The sequence below is a fragment of the Dermacentor variabilis genome, chromosome 10 (assembly GCF_050947875.1).
Source record: "Dermacentor variabilis isolate Ectoservices chromosome 10, ASM5094787v1, whole genome shotgun sequence".
In the NCBI taxonomy this organism is placed as follows: domain Eukaryota; kingdom Metazoa; phylum Arthropoda; class Arachnida; order Ixodida; family Ixodidae; genus Dermacentor; species Dermacentor variabilis.
This window is the reverse complement of record NC_134577.1, coordinates 92973752-92986405: the sequence shown is the minus strand read 5'-3', so window position 1 is coordinate 92986405 and position 12654 is coordinate 92973752. Positions and strand designations below refer to the sequence as shown.

Genomic DNA, 12654 nt, shown 5'->3' with positions numbered 1-12654 from the left:
TTAATATCCTGTTTAAGCGACAAGTCGTTTGCGTTCACGAGAATTTCGCTAAGCAGACCGACCCAACCTCCCCTTCGCCTTTGCACAGCTCTTCTCGTACCCGGGTGCGGCGGGGGGAGGCGCCACGCTCTCGTCTACGGTGCTGAGCTCGCCAGGCGCGGGAGGTCTGCTTGCGTCCCCAAGGTCGGCACGGACAACCACGACGCCCACACCGCTACCACCGCGCTGGAACCCACCATTCATCGCGCTCGACGAAAACATGGACTACCAGATGATGGCGGGCCTGCTTCCCCCTGCCGGGTCCCAGCCCCCACCTGACAACTCACTCATGGGCCCGCCCCACGACGACGGTGAGTGGGCCCGTGAGCCTTGTCTTTCAGTTCAATTTAAAGTCAATTTAGTGTTGCCTTCATATATATGTACGCATCAGCTTCTTGATCGGAACCGCACGGTGTCTCAGTGGCTTATGCAGTTGCAGTGCTGTGCTCGAGGTCGCAGGTTCTGTTTCTGCCACAGCGGCCTTATTTCTACGGAGGTTAAATGCAAGAACGCTCACATACTTAAGATTTAGGTGCACTGCAGTATGTCTCATAATCAGATTATAGCACGTAGTGAGATATTGTCGAACGCCTTCTGCAGGTCTAATCCAAGGATGGCTCTGGTATCACCCGTGCTCCGGTCGATGATCTGATGCTTTATCAGCTTCATGGCGTCCTGTGTCGAGAGGCCGGCTCTGAAACCAATCATATTGTGGGTGTACATGTCATTGGCCTCGATGTGCACCTTGAGCCGGTTGAGCAGGGCATGCTCTGCAACCTTACCGACACACGACGTCAGGGAAATTGGTCTTAGATTCTCTATTCCTGGTGCTTTACCGGGTTTGGGGATGAGTACCGTGCAGGCCGCCTTCCACTGTGTGGGGACCTGTCCACTATGCCAGACTTCATTAATCCTCTCAGTGAGGAAGTCGATCGACTCATCATCGAGATTCCTCAGCATCCTGTTTGTGACGCCATCTGGGCCAGGCGCAGATTTGACGTTTAGTGAGAAGAGGACATCTCGGATCTCGGCCGCGGTAACGTCCTGGTCCAACTCCGGCACCGCACACCCCGCGTAGTCCGGGAACTGGGTAGGGGCAGAGCAATCCGCGACCGGCAGGTACGTGTCTATGAGCCTGTCGACAATCAACTCGTCCGGGGTAGAGTCCATAGCGAGGTGGATGGCTCGCGCGAGGGATCGTCTCTGGCTGGATCTGGTGCTGCCCTCATCGAGAAAGTGTTTGAGCAGACCCCAGCTCTTGCCTGATCTGAGCTGACCCTCGACGGATTCGCAGAGCCGGCCTCGGACTCGGGAAGAGGACCTACGACTTCGTCCGATCCTTCCTTAGCCAGAGAACTGCCAAGCTCTAGATCGAAGGATACCTTTCGCAAGAGATCACCCTTGGTTCACGCGGCACGCCTCAGGGCTCAGTCATCTCGCCAACATTATTTAACATCGCAATGATCGGACTTTCTAAGGAGCTCACGAAGATTCAAGGAATCAACCATACCATCTACGCAGATGACATCACCATCTGGTGCGTCGGCGGATTCCCAGCGACATCAGGTCTCACCTGCACATCGCGCCCCTTCCCCGCAATATGCACCCCGCAAACAACGTCGGCAGACGTTGGGCCAGGGGTAAGCTCTACTCGAGCATATCCGCAATAACCACATTGAGGCAAGCTTCGTGGATGCCGCGGCATATGTCCAACAAGAGGCATTCGCCATCTCCATCGTAGACTCCAATTCAAGGCTCACTTGCTGCGCTACGGTATGCACTTCGAGGCCCGTGGTAGCCGAACAGGTTGCAATCGCGCTGGCTGTGCTCGATGGTCGCAGAGAGGCAATATATAGTGATTCCAAGGCAGCCATTAAGGCCTACCAAACCGGTATGGTCTCCCCCCAGGCCCTCCGCATTCTCCAAAGCGCCAAAAATATCTCTCCGCATTCTCTCATTTGGTTTCCCGCTCACTTGGGGTCGATTGAGGGTTCTCCCTCTAACCCTAACGAGGGCGCACACGAGGCCGCGCGAGGACTCACTGACCGCGCCGCCTCAGCAGTCGCCCAGCCCCGCGGGGAACCCTTGCTTACGTTTAATGAGATCACCACGCACTACTATCTGTCACGACGGGTCTTCCCCCTCCCGCACCCCGCCTTATGTAGGGCGCGGGCGGTTACCCTTCGACTTCTACAAGCCCGTGCATACCCTAACCTCGCGGTTCTTCATGCCATATACCCTGAAAGATATCCCAGTGCGGACTGCCCTGCCTGTGGACTAAGGGCAACATTGGACCATGTGTTGTGGGAGTGTGAAGCCATCGGCTCCTCCTTCAGCGAGGATAGGTGGGCTGCGCTCTTGGGCAGCCCCGAACTCAACGACCAAACCCTGGCCGTCCAGAGTGCCCGCGATCGGGCCGTCAAGCTGGGCTTGGCGGTCCCTACGTGGGACTAGCCGGGTGGCGCGGGGTCTTCCCTGCGTCTTCTCTGGACCAAAATAAAGTTACTTCACTCACTCACTCATAGCACGTAGTGCGTCCGAGTGCTTCCATTCTTTGTTAAGCACTTCTTAGGACACCACCGCTTTGTCGTAGTCCACAGTAATGACTGCGATAAAAAGAAGGGGGGAGGGGTCATTTTTAGTGCTTGATTTTATTCACCAGTGATAAGTTACTGCTTTCGCATGCATTGCATAATGTAAAAGCCCCGTATAATGTAGTTTGCAATCGCTTTCGTAAACCTGCTCCGAAAGTCCATATTGCTGGTTTGAAGTGCATTTCTGACTGCTCCAAAAGCTGCTCCGAAATGGGTTGGGCCTGTAGCATCACAGCAATGCGCGATCACTGATATACATCCGTACTATCTGTGTAATCACATGAAGTCGGCACATTGACTTGCCAGCAGCGGGCCAGCCAGTTCAAGCTATTGGCAAAAAAATGTGTTTTTTGCATCCAGAATACACCATTTCAACTTCCTTTTGTAGACTGCTCGAGATTTTCTATGTGTGAGGGAACAAATATTCGCTTTGTTGCAACCGATATTGTTCCTTGCCTTTCATTTTGATATAGCAGCAAAATGTTCACATAAAATAGCATGGCTAACCAAATTTTATAGGTACTTCATTACCTCCGATAATTTATCACATCTATGTTCGTTACAGGCTGTATCTCAATCTAATCAACCCGGAATAATTATAGTCTAGAATGTATTTTGCTGACATCAGCATATAATGAATATATGCCTATATGCCTATAATGAATACCTGTTATAAGAAAGGTATTCTCATGATGCATGCAACTTCATCACGAAGGTTCGACCATAATAGGAAGGATGTTGTGCCACTCCAGACTGGCTTTGATTAGTTTATTTTAATGGTTGACTATTGCACTGATTGCTGAACATTTCATTGCACTTTGATTAACATTGTTTTATATGCTCACCCTTGCATTCTTTGCAAAATGCTTCTTTGTGCATGCTTTGATTAATGCCTATTTAATTGCCGTTCTTGCGCTCTCAGCAGTATGTTTCTTCTCACTTTGGTTAAGTGGTTAACATATTTAATTTCTAACTCTAGGACTCTTTGCAGGACATTTCTTCTGACTTCACATCTTTTTAATTGCTCGCCCGATGCACTCTTTGCAGATTGTTTCTTCATGCTTTGATTGTCTATTTAACTGCTTGCTCTCCCTTCGACACTTTGGAGACTGTTTCTTCTCACTTCAACGTTTTTTTTTAATTGCTTGCTATTACACTCTGCAGAATGTTTCTTCTTGCTCTTTTCTTCAATTGCTCACTTTTGCACTCCTTGCAGAACATTTCTTCTTGCTTTAACATCTTTCAATTGCTTGCCCTTGCACCCTTTACAATATGTTTCTTTGTGCTTTGATTGTCTATTTTTAATTACTTGCTCTTGCACTCTTTGCAGAATGTTTCTTCTTGCTTCAATGTCTTTTAAATTGCTCACTCGTGCACTATTTGCCAAACGTTTCTTCTTGTTTTGACATTTCTTAATTACTCACCTTTGCACTGTTTGTAGAACTTTTTTTGTTCTTCGATTATTTGCTCAATTGCTTCCTCTTGCACTCTTTGCAGAATGTTTCATCTCACTGCAACCTCTTTTTAATTGCTTGCTGTTGCACTTTTTGCCGGATGCTTTTCCTCACTTTAACATCTCTTTCATTGTATACCCTTGCACTCTATGTAGAATGTTTCTTCTTGCTTTTGTTAATGTTTATTCAATAGCTCACTCTTTCACTCCTTGCAGAATGTTTCATCCCGCTGCAACCTCTTTTTAATTGCTTGCTGTTGCACTTTTTGCAGAATGATTCTTCTCACTTTAATGTCTCTTTCATTGCATACCCTTGCACTCTATGTAGAATGTTTCTTCTTGCTTTTGTTAATGTTTATTCAATAGCTCACTCTTTCACTCCTTGCAGAATGTTTCATCCCGCGGCAACCTCTTTTTAATTGCTTGCTGTTGCGCTTTTTGCAGAATGATTCTTCTCACTTTAACGTCTCTTTCATTGCTTACCCTTGCACTCTATGTAGAATGTTTCTTCTTGCTTTTCTTAATGACTCCTTGTAGAATGTTCCCTCTCATTCCTCTTTCTGACGTCTTTTTTTATTGCTGACTCTTGTACTCTTTGCAGAACGGTTCTTCTCGGTGGCCAGCGGAGAAGCCGAGGAGGCGTCCAAGCCGTCCTGAGCCATTTGCTCAAGGTGTTTTCCCTTCTTCCCTCGACCCGGGTGCCAAGGCCAGAAAGACAAGACAAGACACGTGGTTTCTCTTGTGATAGGCAGAGACTCGATTGTTGTACCATAGCCCTTTTTAGACATGCTGCTCTGTAGCTCATTTTTTCAAAAAAGAGTGACACGAGTAAGGGCCTTTTTTACAAGCTCCACGCTAGAGACAGTTATATATATATATATATATACAACGTTATAGCATATTATACACACATATATACACATATTATATATATACTACATATACACATGCCCGTACACACGAACACACACAGGATAGGCAATGGTTCGTCGCAGGGCAGCGTGTGTAGAAACAACGTGCGAGCCTTCTGTTCTTGTGTTATTTTTTGGTCATAGCCAGTTTTAGAGGTCGGCACACGTCTTCAGAGTCACAACAACAACTATGCCTATGAAACTTTGCTACAAATCTATGCAAACCGGGGCCCCGGCCCTTAGGGTAAGGGCGCACCCTGCTCACGTGAGGCAATAATTTAGCTTGGCGACACATGTTGTCACTTGTACATAGAGCCAGCGGTGCCGAGAGAAAGCCCGGTGCGCATCATCGTGTTTCTTGTCGCATGTCATCCCCTTGCAGTGGGGCGTGGCAATTTTTTTTTTTCTCGTCTTGTTTTACTGTCAGCTGCACACACACACACACACATTTGCGCACTTGCGTCTGTATATACGGCCATGTGTACAGCCAGAGCGACATAATATATAAGTGACAACGCTGGGGACAGCGGGCAGGGCAGGCAATGTCACCCAGGCCCCACGGTCCCACGCCGCTTTGTTCATTTGATTCGCCGCCGCGCTCTGGCGTCAGGTTAGTTTTGTCAGTGCCTTTTTGCGAAGGGCGGCCTCGTCCTCCGCGGCTGCGCAGTGCCATTGTTTCGCTTGTTGCTCCCCCCCCCCCATTTTTGCCTGCAGAGGGCGCGCTAGTACAAAATATCCAGAGGGCGCCCCCTGCTTATCCCCCCACCCTTCCAAGTTGAGTGTGTGTGCCAATTTCGTTTCTCGCCGTAGCCTTACGCGAGGGGCGCTTCTTGTGCTCTTCTGCTGTTGATATATGCTAGATTAGACGTGCCTTTGAAGACGACGCGAGTTCAACGCTGCATGCAAACGTCAGCACTCGACGGGCTTTCTGTTTGTGTCTCGGCGCACCCCTACGCTCACACTGATGTTGGTGCGCTCGTTTAAAGAAACAAAGCCCAAAGCCATTCTGTAGCCTGCTGTTCAACTACAGGAATCTCTGTAGGGTTTGCCGTTGCTGCCGCTGCTGCTTTTTGCAGTCTTTCTTTCTTCCTTTTTTTTTTATCTGGGCTTGGTTTTCACTCCCGATGTATTTTCTCCTGTGTGTGTGCGTGCAGAGGGAGATGTACGAGGCTGCACCGTGCTGCAAGGCTTCTCTGTGTGGTGGATATATGGGGTGCTGTATGTCAGAAGGAGATGTGCTTGCATCAGAGCCGTAGTGAGAGAGGGGAAGCCACAGTTTTTTTTTACCTATGCATGGCGCATTGGCTTAATGACAGCAACTTATTTCTGTAGGACAAAACAAATGCTATCATTCTGTGCTTTATAACTTTATGTTCGTGGCTTTTAAGCTCTCTTCGTGAATGAAATGACAGCATTGATAACTGGCTACCCTCAGATGGAGCTGCTGTATTTTGTAGGGTGCCCTGTATTTTTAAGATTGAAGTCGACTGCACTAGCACATATAAGAGAGCTTGTTTATAGCTGGTCTTTTTCTTTTTTTTTTTTTGACGACCCATAGCATTAGAAGTATGAGTGAGTATTTTTTTCTTTCTTCTCATCACGACTCGCGGTGCCACATCATTCATCTCGTGGACAAAATGTATTGCAGGATGTTGTACAGGCTTAGTGATCTCTCATTTCATTGTTTTTCTGTAAAAAAATCTATTCGCTCGTCTTGTAGCGGCAGTGCTACTTACGCATCTGTCATGGTCACTTTCGGATTGAGAACGAATTCCTTTTTTTTTTTTACTTAACTTTAATCGATTTTAACAAAGCACTGACGATCATAATGAGTTGCGGAAGGCTTAAGTTTCTCAACAGCTTTTTTGTTCGCATACCTAATATTCATAAATTGCTGAACAAAGGAAACGGCAGGCTGCACAGAGAACTCGCTTGCACACGTGCACCATCTCAATAAACATCATAAGCTCTTCGGTGATTAAATAATTAAGGTTGCAGGTATAGCTGGCCCAACCCTTTCTGGCCACAAGAATGTCATGCTTCTGTGGCTGCAAAATTGTCTTCTGCTGCTTATACTTTGCTGTACCAAGCCGGTACTTTGGTACCTGTACCGTACCTATAGCATTTGTATGCAGGTGTCACAGCTGCTGCTTTGGTACCAAGCTGTTATCCTGGACCCTATGATGCCTCTATGCAGGTGCCATTGCAGGTTCCTTACTGGTTCCTTCGTACCATAGCAGAACACGGTCAAGCGTGCACAAACAAGGACAGAGGGAAGAGTCGACAACACGAACACTCAAGCTGTCTACACAATCCCTCTGTCCTTGTTTGTGCGCGCTTGACCATGTTCTGCTTTGCAAAACCAACTCGGCCAAAAGTCTGTGCTCTTGACCTTGGTACCAAGCAGGTACCTATGTTATCTGTATGCAGGTGCTTCGATAGGCAAGTGGTATTGTTTATCGCATGCTTCACAGTATTGGGAGCACAAATCGCTATACATCCTTGGCTCCTTCTAAGCTGAACTGACTTGATTTGGATGGACCAAAATCTGGAAGCACAACTGGAAGCCTTTTCATGTTGAGTTGACGTTGTTAGGAGGCATTAAAATTTATAGATACTACTACTGGAAGCTCCTCTGGATTGTACAGACTTTGCTCAGTTAAATTAAGGAGTTCCGTTTTTCTGTTGAAGCAAACTCATACCTTCGACTATGCATTCAAGTAGCACAAATTCGAGCGAACAACTCTCATCCATGGAGAAACATGCCTAGATACTGCGGCCAATCGCTCGCCAACCAACGTGTTCATAATGAGTGTTCGTTGCCAAAGCTGTCCAAGCCAAAACTGTGCATGAGACAGGAAGCGCACAATTAGCATCGTGCTGCCAGGCATGTCTTTGTGTAGACTGTCAAGGAAACACGGAGACTTTTCCTCTACCTGCGGCTCTGGTGCGGGACTGCATCGAGTTGAATGTACAGTACGGTCCACTGTTAAAGGAATCACCCAATTAGTAGTTGGCTACTTACTAGTACAGCTAACCTACGGCATGAGGGCACACAAACTACTTTTTTAATGTGTGTACATCAGCCTTATGTGTTCTATTGGCCTCTTTCTTTCTCTCGATACAGTGATACTTTTGTATGAGGTATATGGCATTATTAGCTTTATGTGTTAGCTTTAAGGGTGACCCTCTGTATTGGCTCAGTGGCTGCGGCATTGTGTTGCTGAGCACAAGGTCATGGGTTTCATTCCCAGCCACGCTTCAGTGAGGGCGAAATGCAAAAACGCCTTGTGTACCTTATCTAAGTGCATGTTAGCTCCGTAAGTTAATCTGGAATCCTCAACTATGGTGCACATCATAGCCCTTGCTTTCTAGCAATAAACCCCATGAATGAATTAATCCTCTTAGAGTGGACTGTACTGTACGTGTTGGAGAAGCTAGTGTCTAGCTGCAGATGTCACTGCCGGGGACATTTTGCATAGGATTTTGCCAGCCTGTTTTTATCCCTGAGCATTGTAGGTTTGTCGGTGCGATGTGGCTCAAATGAACTGTGCTTTGCTCGTGCGTGCCGGTGCTTCCGTGCAGTTGATCTGTGCACGGGGAGACCCTGAAACTTTTTTGCAAGGAATTTTGTTGCACTGGAGCTACACCTGAGCTGCCCTTGTGACTTGAAAGATGGCCTCCCTCCGAAAATATTTCTATGTGCTTTTAAGCCATTCTAAAAATCATTTGTATCGTTGGTTCAAAAATATGCCGGTGATTCCTTCTAAATTCCTTATATTTTGCACGAAGAAGCATATGGATTTATCAGACTACATACAGATCCCTTTCAATAGTCACCGCTAACCTTTAGCACGTGGCTGCATCTGGCATGCTGGCTGTATAGAGTTCACTCTATGCCTTACCTCAGAGTTGAGAGGACGCAAGGACGCGAGTGGAAGGGTTTCATGCGTCCAGGTTTTGTTCTCACAAGACTGCAGCTCAGCACTGCTTGAGCACCATCCAGCAGTGAGGCAGTGCGGGCATGGTTAAATTCCGTGGTCGCACCGTGTGGTGACCCTGCCATTGTAGCCCTTTCAGGGTGACTGCTGCTTGCACGTTTTCCTCCCACAAGTGTTCTTCGCTGTGCCTCTTTACACCACAAGTGCAGCCCACTTGTAAGTAGGGTGCAACATTACGGTTTGAGTCGAGTGGTTTCAGGGTGTCCCTCCGAGTAGTGGCAGCTGCTGTGTTTCATGGCCGCGTTGAAAAATGTGTTCAGAATTGGACGAGTGCTGCAGGCGGTACTAACAGAACTGGAGGGCCGCACTGTGCCCATCTCTGGCTGTCGATACAGGTGTGGTATGAGTGTATACCACAAGTGCACAGTGTAATGGCCACATTGAAAGCAGCGGACTAGTTGCGTAGACTTTCTTGGCATTGCACAAGTGCTTTAGATTAGTGCCATCATGCACAGCGAGCAAGAACACATTCGTGTAAACCTCTTCACAGTTTTCAGGACAGGCATATGTGCCCATTTATCGCTGGGTCTCGAACAGTCTGGTCACAATGCCAGTCAAGCGTGCCGAGAGCGCGCCTGCCTCAACACGAAGTGGTCGTCTTCCATCACACTGTCCGAAACATTCGTGATGGTCTCCCATTTCGAGTTTTGGCACTCTGCCCCATTTTTCTATAGTTTCTCTGAACTCTATGCACATTAGCGCTTGTAGCACTTATGCTGAATGACAGTATGTGTTCAAAGACTGCTTCTCGCATTATAAGGCTGCATGAAATTGTCTTAGATTGAAACTAAGCAAAGTCGAATTATCTCTCATTCAAAGGGAAAGAAAGTGCTGTTAGCAGTCTCTTTTTAGATGGCTGCACCTTGGTTTTGTTGAGTGACAGAACTTCTATGAGAGAAGTTTTTGAAAAAATACATTGGTGTCGTTCAGCAGGCAAATACAGTCGAACCTCGATATAGCGATCACAGATGTAAAGAATTGAGATGTAACAATGTAAATGGAAAATTTTCCTGGCCACTATTCGCAAGTAATGAATATGTGTTTATAACAAATGCCAGATATAACGAAGGTAATTTCGTGCCGAATGCAACTTTATTGTAACGAGTTTCGATTGCATAGCAAGCACTTGTGCAGTGCTTGTTGCATGTTCCCTCAGCAAGCTCGGCTGGTTCTGCGTGTGGCAACTTGGAAGATAGATTTTCATGCAGAACTAATTAAGACCTGTGATGAGGGTTAGGAAAACAGCATGGCTAGTATGTTAGATTCTGCAATGCCCTTGAAGAACACTGTGACCTACCTTTATCTATGCTACAAAGAACAAGCAAAGTCTTGGGATAATATTTTGAGGAGCAGTCATACTTGCAAGCTGTCATGAGTGTGCGCAGTGTAATGGTGACCAGGCACCCAGTAGGTTACATATACAACTATCATATAATGAATGGTCAAGTGCAGTTTGCAAGGTCTGTCATCATTGTGATGATCTGGCTTGGCCTAGTGCAGTCTTGCAGCCAATTCAAAGACGCTAACAAGAAACCCATAGATGGCAGTCAATGACAGCAACCATTTTACTTAAAAGTCTGATATCAATTCCGTTGCGCTGTCAGGTCTCTGCTCTCATTTCATTGTGCCTAAAAAAATACAGATATTGAAAGTGCCTGTTGTTCATCTCTCCACTTTGTTTTAGGTTAGGTTAGAATGTGATTCATATCAAGATTTGTTTCGAGTCAATTTACATTCAGTAAAAGAATGTGGATGCCAGAAAGTTACATGTGAGGACATGGAAGCATGTTTTGCCACATCACTTTTTCTTTCTGTTTATTGTCCATCGCATTTGTAGGCAGGCTTCAGAAAATGGCTCACGTGATTTGCCAAACCTTTTGTCGCCATCAGTTTTTGTTAGGATAGAATATTATTCTCGAATGAAGGGATAAAACTGTCAGTATAGGTCAATTTCTCATATGCTAATGCATAATGCAGCTTGACACAAGTTTTTAATTTAGGTGACATGATGGTTGCGACATGACGCTGTGAAAAAGGCTGATGCCAGAGATAGAAGTGTGCATCATTAAATGGTATTAAAACAGCTATACAAATGCTGTGACGCTCATGTGTGCCGGCTGTTCTCAAACATAATGGAAAACATGCATGCGATGTGCACTCTTGGACTGAATGTCCAAATCAGCTGGTTATGTGCACCTGGCTGCGTGCTTTAAATATCATTGTGTTACTGATCTTGATACGCAGAATTACACAAGTGGCATGCTCTTGCACTAATAATGCAACAGCATTCAGCTTATACAGATTGTGCAGTGCTCTTAGGCATAGTTTGTGCAAGAACATGACACCCGCACAATGTGCAATTGCACCGAGACAAGATGACAATGTTTGTGTGCCTACTACCCCATTTTTCCCAGCTGTTGAACCTTTTAAGTAACACTCAATGCTAGCAGCTGGACTCAATGAATTCCTGCACACATGTCGCATAGCATTTGGTGGATTTGCTGTATGCTATTGTTTAACTCTTGCTTTTTGTCCTGATCGTGATCAGTGATAGCCCTGAGCTTGGTAGTAGTCAGGAAGTGTTTGATTACCATTAACCTAATGTACCTCTGTCGAACATGGGTGTCCTGGTCTCTGTAGGCTGCGTGGGCTCGCTAGAAAGATGGACAGAAACATCTTCAAGGGCAAGTTAGGTTATGCAATAAAAGTGTTGGTTATGCAGTCAAATGTTTTTGTTGACAGATTAAGTTTTATTTGTTAGTTAGTTTGTAAAGAAAGTTTGGCAGAATCTTGAAGGTCTCTCGCTGTTAAGATGATCTTGTTTGTTTCTGCAAGCTGGCCACAGGCACAGTTGCAGCTGGAAGCAATCAAAACGTGAGCGCACACAGTGTCGCAGCAGCCAGTGTTTCTGCTCTGCGAGCAGCTGCTCGACGGCCCCGAACGTCCGGTGGTGGAGTTTTTGTTGAGGGTTCTAGTCAAGCATCCTTGGAGAGCGAGAGAGAGAGAGAGAAAGGGCCGACGGGGCCGGAGCGAGGCACAGCAATGCAGGCGCACACCGCCACCACCCCGCACGCGGGTCTCTATTTGTTGAGTTTTCTTTGTTTGCTCCCCCGACATGTTCTTTTTTTCTTTGTTGTCTTTTTCCAGCAGTTTTTGACTGGATTTTGTACCTGTTGCTGTTGAGATAGCCAATAAAACCTTTTTGCATCTCCATGGACTGCTTGCGAGATTTGCAGTGACTCTTGACAGCAGTTAGACATCCAAAAAATGTACAAAAAGTGAAGAACTGTGTTTGACTCTGCACAACTATTACAATGAAGAATGTATGCTGAAGCTGAATGCTGAATGAAGAAAGGAAGAATGCATGCTGCAGATTTATCGAGGTGTCATAGTATGCAACAAACTTGTGCTGTCTTCCTTGGTATATCGAAATGAGTGCTTGTGTTTTTTTTTTTTGTCTGGAACGTCCTAGCAAAAGGAGATTGTGGCAATGTGTGAGCCATTATAGTACTATTGTGCAACTGTAAGACTATACTTAACAGAAGGATATAATATAGGTGAGGCCGTTAATTAATTTCATATGCAGAGTAGATGGCTACACCCAGTATATATGCTTTGAGTTTATGTAATTCTCGAGGCATGCACTCCTGTGGTTA

The 12654-nt window shown here is 46.2% G+C and overlaps 1 protein-coding gene across 6 annotated transcripts in view; it reads left to right on the top strand.

Moving 5' to 3' along the window:
• Window positions 1-12215, top strand: part of NfI (Nuclear factor I) — a 95075-nt gene extending 82860 nt beyond the window's left edge. For all 6 annotated transcript variants that reach the window (XM_075673194.1, XM_075673197.1, XM_075673199.1 and 3 more), the window contains 2 exons: window positions 89-350; window positions 4688-12215. In XM_075673194.1, coding sequence (XP_075529309.1) covers window positions 89-350; window positions 4688-4743 — 318 coding nt within the window. In that variant the 3' untranslated portion in view covers window positions 4744-12215. The remainder of the gene's footprint in view (window positions 1-88; window positions 351-4687) is intronic.
• Window positions 12216-12654: the final 439 nt, after the last annotated feature.